Source organism: Meles meles, unplaced genomic scaffold, assembly GCF_922984935.1.
Source record: "Meles meles unplaced genomic scaffold, mMelMel3.1 paternal haplotype, whole genome shotgun sequence".
NCBI lineage: Eukaryota > Metazoa > Chordata > Mammalia > Carnivora > Mustelidae > Meles > Meles meles.
Genome location: NW_025721610.1, coordinates 171,179 through 182,685, shown reverse-complemented (window position 1 = coordinate 182,685; position 11,507 = coordinate 171,179). Strand labels below are relative to the sequence as shown.

The 11,507-nt window shown below is 37.8% G+C and overlaps 1 protein-coding gene across 1 annotated transcript; it reads right to left on the bottom strand.

Annotated features, from left to right (window-relative positions):
* Window positions 1-9,179: 9,179 nt before the first annotated feature.
* LOC123936587 (olfactory receptor 2M5-like) lies at window positions 9,180-9,956 on the bottom strand (the record flags this gene model as incomplete). The annotated part of the gene is made up of 1 exon (XM_045997025.1): window positions 9,180-9,956. A coding segment is annotated over one exon (777 nt), but the record flags the coding sequence as incomplete, so codon positions are not given.
* Window positions 9,957-11,507: the final 1,551 nt, after the last annotated feature.

Sequence of the window (11,507 nt, the reverse complement as noted above, 5' to 3'; positions counted from 1 at the left end):
CAGAACTTAAATAACTCATGGAAAACAATAAGAATGAAGACACTTCGGTCCAAAACAAGTGGGATACAGCAAAGGCGGTTCTGAGGGGGGAATACATAGCCATCCAAGCCTCCCTCAAAAACATTGAAAAATCCAGAATACACCAGCTGTCTCTACACCTTCAAGAACTGGAGAATCAACAACAAATCAAAACAACTCCACACACAAGAAGGGAAATAATCAAGATTAGAGCAGAGATCAATGAGGTAGAAATCAGAGATACAGTAGAATGTATCAATGAAACTAGAAGCTCGTTTCTTGAAAGAATCAATAAGATTGATAAACCATTGGCCACACTAATCCAAAAGAAAAGAGAGAAAGCCCAAATTAATAAAATGATGGATGAAAAGGGAGAGATCACAACGAACACCAAGGAAATAGAAACAATCATCAGAAATTATTACCAACAGTTATATGCTAATAAGCTAAGCAACCTAGATGAAATGGATGCATTCCTGGAAAACTGCAAACTCCCAAAATTGAACCAGGAAGAAATTGACAACCTGAATAGACCGATATCTAGTAACGAGATTGAAGCAGTGATCAAAATCCTCCCCAAAAACAAGAGCCCAGGACCTGATGGATTCCCTGGGGAATTCTACCAAACTTTCAAAAATAAATAACACCAATTATCCTGAAGCTGTTCCAAAAAATTGAAGCAGAAGGAAAACTTCCAGACTCTTTTTATGAAGCCAGCATTACCCTGATCCCCAAACCAGGCAAAGACCTTACCAAAAAGAAGTATTTCATACCAATATCACTGTTGAATATAGATGTTAAGATTCTCAACAAGATCCTAGCAAACAGGATCCAGCAGCACATTAAAAAGATTATCCACCATGACTAGGTGGGATTCATCCCTGGGTTGCAAGGTTGGTTCAACATTTGCAAATCAATCAATGTGATAGAACAAATCAATAAGAGAAGAGAGAAGAACCACATGGTCCTCTCAATTCATGCAGAAAAAGCATTTGACAAAATCCAGCATCCGTTCCTGTTTAAAATGCTTCAAAGTATAGGGATAGAGGGAACATTCCTGAACTTCATAAAATCTATGTATGAAAGACCCACAGCAAATATCATCCTCAATGGGAAAAAGCTTTCAGCCTTCTCGTTGAGATCAGGAACACAACAAGAATGCCCACTCTCACCACTCCTGTTCAACTTAGTATTAGAAGTCCTAGCAACGACTATCAGACAACAAAGAGAAATAAAGGGTTTCTAAATTGGCAAGGAGGAAGTCAAACTCTCTCTCTTTGCACATGACATAATTCTTTATCTGGAAAAGCCCAAAGACTCCACCCCCAAATTTTTAGAAGTCATACAGCAATTCAGTAATGTGGCAGGATACAAAGTCAATATACAGAAATCAGTGGCTTTCTTATACACGAACAATGAAAATACAGAAAGTTAAATTAGAGAATCGATTCCGTTTACTATAGCACCAAGAAACATAAGATACCTGGGAATAAACCTAACCAAAGAGGTAAAGGACCCGTACGTGTGGAACTACAGAACACTCATGAAAGAAATTGAAGAAGACACAAAAAGATGGAAGACCATTCCATGCTCTTGGATTGGAAAATTAAAGATTGTTAAAATGTCTGTACTGCCTAGAGAAATCTATACTTTTAATGCCATTTCGATCAAAATTCCACCGGTATTTTTCAAAGAGCTGGAGCAAATAATCTTAAAATTTGTATGGAATCAGAAGAGACCCCAAATTGCTAAGGAAATGTTGAAAAACAAAAACAAAACTGGCAGCATCATGTTACCCAATTTCAAGCTTTACTACAAAGCTCTGATCACCAAGACAGCGTGGTACTGGCATAAAAACAGACACATTGACCAGTGGAACAGAGTGGAGAGCCCAGATATGGACCCTCAGCTCTATGGTCAAATAATCTTCGACAAAACAGGAAAAAATATACAGTGGAAAAAAGACAGTCTCTTCAATAAATGGTTCTGGGAAAACTGGACAGCGATATGTAGAAGAATGAAACTCGAACATTCTCTTACACCGTACACAAAGATAAACTCAAAATGGATAAAAGACATCAATGTGAGGCAGGAATCCATCAGAATACTAGAGCAGAACATAGGCAGTAACCTCTTCGATATCAGCCACAGCAACTTCTCTCAAGATATGTCTCCAAAGACAAAGGAAACAAAAGCGAAAATGAACTTTTGGGATTTCATCAAGATCAAAAGCTTCTGCATAGCAAGAGAAACAGTCAACAAAACAAAAAGGCAACCCACGGAATGGGAGAAGGTATTTGCAAATGACAGTACAGACAAAGGTTGATATCCAGGATCTATAAAGAACTTCTCAAACTCAACACACACAAAACAGATAATCATATCAAAAAATGGGCAGAAGATATGAACAGACACTTCTCCAATGAAGACATACAAATGGCTATCAGACACATGAAAAAATATTCATCATCACTAGCCATCAGGGAGATTCTAATTAAAACCTCATTGATATATCTCCTTACACCAGTTAAAATGGCCAAAATTAGCAAGACAGGAAACAACGTGTGTTGGAGAGGTTGTGGAGAAAGGGGAACCCTCTTACACTGTTAGAGGGAATGCAAGTTGGTGTAGCCACTCTGGAAAACAATGTGGAGATTCCTGAAGAAATTAAAAATAGAGCTTCCCTATGACCCTGCAATTGCACTGCTGGGTTTTTACCCCAAAGATACAGATGTAGTGAAAAGAAGAGCCATCTGTACCCCAATGTTTATTGCAGCAATGGCCACGGTGTGGTACATTTACACTATGGAGTATTATGCCTCCATCAGAAAGGATGAATACCCAACTTTTGTAGCCTCATGGACGGGACTGGAAGAGATTATGCTGAGCGAAATAAGTCAAGCAGAGAGAGTCAAGTATCATGTGGTCTCACTGATTTGTGGAGCATAACAAAGAACACGGAGGACATGGGGAGATGTAGAGGAGCGTGAGTTGAGGGAAACTGGAAGAGGAGATGAACCATGAGAGACTATGGACTTTGAAAAGCTACCAGAGGGTTTTGAAGGGGTGTGGGGGTGTGGGGTTGAGTAACCAGGTGTTAGGTAATAGGGAGGGCACGTACTGCATGGAGAACTGGGTGTGGTACAAAAACAATGAACACTGTTATGCTGAAAATAAATTAAAAAAATGAACTGAAAAAATAGATTAAATAATGAGATGCTGGATTAAACGGAGAACTTGTGCTGTCAAATCCTTGTTAGAAACTGACAAAGAACAGATTAAGGATCTCGAAAACAACAAATTATTTTGAAGTCACAACAGAGAGTTGCTGCACTCTCCCTCCCACAGACAGTGTTACTGGATAAAAAGAGCCCAAATTACTCCTGTGGTTTATTTTCTTGACAAGTGCCTCCCTGTTCAAATATTCTAATGTCAGAATTATTGGAATCCCTTGGGGGGGGGCGGAGAAAAAAGGAAACTACAGGATATATTTGAAAAAATTCTCCATGAAAATTTCACAATCTGTAGAATGGAACCAGCATTCATGTCTTAAAGACTGAAAGGTCTACCCCCAAGATCAGATAATCTAGAAAGACCTTGAGACTACTGATTGTGAAAATGATGAATCATAAATTTGGAGAGGAGCTCTTGAAAGTGACTAGGGAGAAGAAATTCCTTACATACAGAGAAAGGCCCATAAGAATAAAGTCAGACCTGTGCACACAAAGCTGGCAAACCAGAAAGGGCAAGCAAGACATATTCAGGGCACTAAATGTGAAGAAAATGCAGCCAATAATACCTTATCCAGCAATATGACATTCAAAATGGATAGAGAGATAAAGGGCCTCCAAGACCAGTAAGGTTTAAAAGAGTATGTGACCACCAAGCTGACACTGCAGGAAATATTAATGAGGGTTCTATAAAAGAGGAAAAAACACAAGAATATCACTGAAAAGTAATATATGGAGACAATCTATAGAAAAAAAGACTTCAAAGGTAACACGATGTCAATAAAAATGTATCTCTCAATAATCACACTCAATGTAAATGGCCTAAGTACACCCATAAAATGACACAGGGTTGCAGATCGGATAAAATGACAGGACACATTCATAAGGGTACATCCTAAGGATATATCCAGACTGAAAGTGAAGGGATGAAGAAGCATCTTTCATGCCATTGGGCCTCAACAGAAGGCTGGGGTAACAATTCTAATATTGGATAAATTAGACTTTAAACTAAAGACCATAGTCAGAGACACAGAAGAACACTGCATCATTCTTAAAGGGTTTATCCACCAAAAATATCTAACAGTTGTAAATATTTATGCCACACTATGGGAGCAGCCAGCTTCATAAGACAACTGTTAATCAAGATAAAAAGTCATTTTGATATGAATACATTAATAGTAGGGGATCTTAACACACCTCTCTCAGTAATAGACAGATCATCCAAGCAGAAAATCAAAAAAGAAACAAGAGCATTGAATGACACATTGCACCAGATGGACCTCATAAATATATACAGAACATTCTACCTAAAACAACAGAATACTCATTCTTTTTGAATGCACATGGAACCTTATCCAGAATAGACCACATATTGGGTCACAAATCAGGGCTCAAGATACCAAAAGATTGAAAATATTCCCTGCATATTTTCAGATCACAATGCTTTGAAACAGGAGCTCAACCACAAGAAAAAGTTTGGAACGAATTCAAACACCTGAAGCTAAAAACCACCTTGATTAAGAATGCTTGGATCAATTGAAGAACTTACACAATTCATGGAAACCAATGAGAATTAGGAGCCTTTGGTCCAGAACCTATGGGATACAATAATTTGGTCCTAAGGGGGAAATATATAGCCTTCAAGCCTCCCTCAAAAAAAAAAAAAAAATTGAAAAATCCAGAATACAACAGCTGTATTTACACCTTAATGAACTGGAGAATCAATAACAAATTAAGCCAACTCCACACACAAAAAGGGAAATAATCAAGATTAGAGCAGAGATCAATGAGATAGAAACTAGAGATACACTAGAAAGCCTCAATGAAATTAGAAGCTCCTTTTTTGAAAGTATCGATAAGAGTGATAAGCCATTGGCCAAACTAATCCAAAAGAAAAGAGAGAAGGCTCGAATTAATAAAATTATGAATGAAAAGGGAGAGATCACAACTAACACCAAGGAAATAGAAACACTCATCAGAAATTATTATCAGCAACGTGAAGCAGGAATCCATCAGAATCCTAGAGGAGAACATAAGCAGTAACCTCTTTGACACTGGCCACAGCAACTTCTTTCAAGATATGTCTCCAAAGGCAAAAGGAAACAAAAGTGAAAATGAATTTTTTTACTTAATCAAGATCAGAATCTTCTGCACAGCAAAGTAAACAGTCAACAAAACAAACAGGCAACTCACAAAATGGGAGAAGATATTTACAAATGACAATACAGACAAAGTGCTGATACCCAGGATCTACAAAGAACTTCTCAAACTCAACACACACAAAACAGATAATTATGTCAATAAATGGACAGTACACATGAACAGACACTTCTCCAAACGAGATATACAAGTGGCTAATAGACACGTGAAAAAACGTTCATCATCACTAGCCATCAGGGAGTTTCAAATCAAAACCACAATGAGATACCACCTTATACAAGTTAGGATGGCTAAAATTAACAAGACAGTATAATACATGTATTGGAGAGGATGTGGAGAAAGAAGAACCCTCTTACACTGTTGGTGGGAATGCAAGTTGGTGCAGCCACTTTGGAACACAGTGTAGAGATTTCTTAAATTAAAAGTAGAGTTTCTCTATGAGCCTGCAATTGCACCACTGGGTATTTACCCCCCAAAATACTGATGTAATGAAAAGAAGGGTCATCTGTTCTCCTATGTTCATAGCAGCAATATCCACAGTTGCCAAACTATGGAAAGAGCAAAGATGCCCTTCAACAGATGAATGGATAAGGAAGATTTGGTTGATATATACTATGGAGTATTATGACTACATCAGAAAGGATGAATACCCAGCTTTTGTATCAGCATGGATGGGACTGGAAGAGATTATGCTGAGTGAAATAAGTCAAGCAGAGAGAGTCAATTATCATTGGGTTTCACTTATTTGTGGAGCATAAGAAATAACATGGAGGAAATGGGGAGATGGAGAGTAGAAAGGAGTTTTGGGAAATTGGAGGGGAAGGAAAACCATGAGAGATTGTGGACTCTGAAATACAATTTGAGGGTTTTGGAGGGTTGGGGGTTTGTAGGTTGGGTAAGCCTGGTTGTGGGTATTATGGAGGGCATGTATTGCATGGAGCACTGGGTGTGGTACATAAACAATGAATTCTGGAACAATAAAAATAAATTTAAAAATAAATAAAAATTAAAAAAAAACTAATGATGTACCTACTATTACTTAGCTATTTGAATTTAAATAAATAAATACATATTTTATTTATATATAGAAGACATTTTTGGTCATTCTACAACAAAATATATGCATGCTGGAGAGCTGTTAAACTAGAAGAACGCAATTTAAAATCATGACTATGAAAATGGAAATAAATGAAAGAATCATGGTTTAATTAGGATTGATCATTGTTCTTCTGAATGATCATGTACTTAATTATTTCCTTTAAAATATAACTGGAAGAGATTATGCTGAGTGAAATAAGTCAAGCAGAGAGAGTCAATTATCATATGGTTTCACTTATTTGTGGAGCATAACAAATAACATGGAGGACATGGGGAGATGGAGAGGAGAAGGGAGTTGAGGGAAATTGGAAGGGGAGGTGAACCATGAGAGACTATGGACTCTGAAAAACAACCTGAGGGTCTTGAAGGGGTTGGGGGTGGGAGGTTGGGGGAACAAAGTGATGGGTATTAGGGAGGGCATGTATTGCATGGAGCACTGGGTGTGTTGCAAAAACAAAGAATACTGTTATGCTGAAAGGAAATATATATATAAAAAAAAAGATTAAGTCAGTATTTAATGGTGCCCCTCTAATAATAGTGGGTCACAAACACACAGTGTAAATTCCAAGGTGAGTGCCTTCCCAGTCCATCTGGAAATCTATTCACCATGAATTTCACAGGGTTAAAATGTTCACTTCCATGAGTTATATATGAAGTTAATACATATGAAGCTAAAACACACATGTAACATACATAACATACCCTTAACACATACATATGGAGTTAAAACAGTCAAACATAAATAACATGCTTTATGAACACATATTGTTCAACAGAAACTCTTCAAGTCAGACTATCTTCCCTCACTGAGTATTTCTCCTTTCTTTCCTAGTGTGATCTTCTAAACACAGTCTTATCTGTGGATTCCTTTTGGAGTACCATAGTGTTATGACACCACCAACTGAGTGGTAACATTGCATGATAGTATGCATTAAATGACACACTGCTCTTATTTCAGATAGCTTAGAGATAATTTTTATTCTTCAGTGAAGTGACATTTTGACTCAGTTTCAAGGATTCCGTCAGCCATTCCTCTAGGAATTCTGAAGGTGCCATGTTTAATATAATTGAAACAGTTGGAATTTGACATAAAGATTTTAAGTTTTCCAGAACTTAAAGGAGAAGTTGTTAGATTGTTAGTGCTCCTTCTGAATGTTTCTATTCACTAGAAAACTGGTTTTATGTTATTTCAGTCATTTTAAATGATTTTATTTATTTATTTATTTAACAGATATATATATATATATATATATATATATATATATATATACAGAGAGAGAGAGAGAGAGAGAGAGAGAGCAAGCAGCAGGATTAGCAGGCTCCCAGGACACTGGAATCATGACCTGAGCCAATGGTAGACACTTATCCACCTGAGCCACCCAGGCACCCCTATTTCAGTCATTTTTAGAAAAAAAAGAAACATGTGTAATAAGTTCCTAATGTTCATTTTTTTTTCTTTTATCTTTTCAGTTTTCCAAGATTCATTGTTTATGCACCACACCCAGTGCTCCATGCAATACGTGCCCTCCTAAATACACAGCACAGGGCTCACCCAACCTCCCAACCTCCTCTCTTCCAAACTCTCAGTTTGTTTCTCAGAGTTCACAGTCTCTCTATTATATAGTGTATTTTCAATTTTTTGAAGAATATCAACATTTTGGAAACATCTATAATGCCTCATGCTTTAAATTTTATCATTATAAATATTTTCAATTATTCATTGTTTTATATCACAAATCTGAGTCTTTTTAAATTTATTTTTACTTTCTCATTACTGTGTCTTCAAAATGTTTAAGTTATGAATTATTCAAAACATAAAGTTTATTATTTTTCCTATCTTAAAAATAATACTGGTTTTTCCTAGCCACCTTAACCCATTATATTATATACATTATAAAGAGATCTGGAAACTTTAAGACTGGGAAATTATCTAGCAAGCATGTCTAGAAAATTAGGTCAGTAATTACTTCCGTGACTTACAACCCTTGGTAAGCATGACAATCACTAATCAGTCTCCTGGTCGGATCCCTGAGACCAATTTAACAGATTCTAATTCTGCTAATCTGAGATGAGAACAAAAGTGCTATATTTTGTGAAGTCAGCAAATTATTTTAACACCAGTGATCAGAAATCCACTCTTTGGAAGCACTGACATAGAGTGAAGACTATTTTTACAAGAGTAAGAGGAATTAATAGTCCTGTTAGATATATGGAGCAAAGCAATACTGTAAATTTATCTGATTCCTGATGATTTATCATCATGCCCATTAATTAATTTTATCAGGGAATTATTCTGAGGTATCTATGTGCTTGTCAATTTTTTTATTTTTCATTTTAGGGATACAGACACTGATCTTTTTTTATGGTATCAACATGAAACTTGGAAATACTAAAGTGTACATTACCATCAAGCATGAATCATAAAGAGAATTGATGTACACAGTTCCTTGTCCTGCATCAACACATAATGTAGGACAATCAGAAAGAAATTTTAAGATGGAGAAAGGAAAGGATAAACATTTTTTTCCCCTGCAGATAAACTCAGTAAAGTGAGTTGAATTTTTCAGGATCTTGAAGGGATAATGATGATGATGATGATGAATCAACTGACAAAATGTCCCTTTGCTGGTGTATCTCTATTTTGCCTATGGGTGACAGTGAGATTTCTGCCATTTACCTGAAGGACTGACACCTCCCTAGTAACTTTTTCAGAGCACTTAGAACTTCCTTGTTCCTAAGACTGTAGGCAAGTGAGTTTAGGAGTAGAGTGAGGACAGTTCCAAACAGAAAGAGACCCTGACTCAACCTTGGAGTCTTGGCAGAACCGGGTCTCATGTAGATGCACATGCCTGGACCAAAATAGAGACCCACCACACAGAGATGAGAGGAGCAGGTGGCCAGAGCTTTGTTCCTGCCTTCTGGGGAGTTCATTAGGAGTACTGCAAGGAAGATGAGAACATAGGAAGACAAGATGAGAGACAAGGGCAGCAGCAGAACAAGGATGCTTGTTATCACCACTGCCTTTTCATAGGCTGAGATATCCTCACGGACGATCCTAAGCACCGCCATGAATTCACAGAAGAAGTGGGGAATCTCTCTGGGGCTGCAGATGTTAAAATGCAAGGTAAAAGCAGTGTGTCCCAGGGAAGTAAGTGCCCCTCCAGCCCAAGACATGGCAATCATCTGCAAGCAAACCTTAGGGTTGATGATGACTGGGTATCGAAGAAGATCACATATAGCCACATAATGATAAAAGCACATGAGAGTTATAAGGATGCATTCTGCAATGGCCACCATCAGGGAGAAGAATATTTGAGTCCCACAAGCCAGGAATGATATGCTCCGCCATCCAGAGAAGAAGTTGAATGCCATTTTGGGGACAATGCTAGAGGTCAAAGTCAAATCCATTAAGGAGAGCTGACTGAGAAGGAAGTACATGGGGGTGTGGAGATGGAAATAAACCAAAGAGGAGGATCAGAAGAGTGTTGCCAGTGAAGGCAGCCGTGTATATCAGGAGAATGATGGAGACCATAGCTGTGATGTATTTAAATTCAGGGAAGAAACCCAGGAGAATGAAATCTGTGGTTTCTGTCTCATTCCCACTCTTCATGACTCTCTGTAATGATAACAGACATATAAGAGATTTATTAAAAAATCGTAGAAATGAAGCAGTTTCTTATTAAAGTTTAAGAACAATGGCAAATACAAAAATACTCCTCCATGGTCACTTGAATCAGTTTTTACTATTTTTTCTATATTTCTTATCCATGATTTAATGTACTTTTAGAAACATGTTTGTGTGTGTGTGTGTGTGTGTGTGTGTGTGTGTATTTTAAGATTTTTTTTTAATTAATTAATTTATTTTTATTTGCTTATTTACAGCATAACAGTGTTCATTGTTTTGGCATCACACCCAGTGCTCCATGCAGTACGTGCCCTCCCTATTACCCACCACCTGGTTCCTCAACCTCCCACCCCACCCCACCCCCTCCCGCCGCCCCTTCATAACCCTCTGGTTGTTTTTCAGAGTCCATAGTCTTTCATGGTTCATCTCCCCTTCCAGTTTCCCTCAACTCCCTCTCCTCTCCATCTCCCCATGTCCTCCATGTTATTTGTTATGCTCCACAAATAAGTGAGACCATATGATACTTGACTCTCTCTGCTTGACTTATTTCGCTCAGCATAATTTCTTCCAGTCCTGTCCATGTTGCTACAAAAGTTGGGTATTCGTCCTTTCTGATGGAGGCATAATACTCCATTGTGTATATGGACCACATCTTCCTTATCCATTCATCCGTTGAAGGGCATCTTGGTTCTTTCCACAGTTTGGCGACCGTAGCCATTGCTGCAATAAACATTGGGGTACAAATGGCCCTTCTTTTCACTACATCTGTATCTTTGGGGTAAATACCCAGCAGTGCAATTGCAGGGTCATAGGGAAGCTCTATTTTTAATTTCTTGAGGAATCTCCACACTGTTCTCCAAAGTGGCTGCACTAACTTGCATTCCCACCAACAGTGTAAGAGGGTTCCCCTTTCTCCACATCCTCTCCAGCACACGTTGTTTCCTGTCTTGCTAATTTTGGCCATTCTGACTGGTGTTAGGTGGTATCTCAATGTTGTTTTAATTTGAATCTCCCTGATGGCTAGTGATGATGAACATTTTTTCATGTGTCTGATAGCCATTTGTATGTCTTCATTGGAGAAGTGTCTATTCATATCTTCTGCCCATTTTTTGATATGATTATCTGTTTTGTGTGTGTTGAGTTTGAGAAGTTCTTTGTAGATCCTGGATATCAACCTTTTGTCTGTACTGTCATTTACAAATATCTTCTCCCATTCCGTGGGTTGCCTCTTTGTTTTGTTGACTGTTTCCTTTGCTGTGCAGAAGCTTTTGATCTTGATGAAGTCCCAAAAGTTCATTTTTGCTTTTGTTTCCTTGGCCTTTGGAGACTTATCTTGAAAGAAGTTGCTGTGGCTGATATCGAAGAGGTTACTGCCT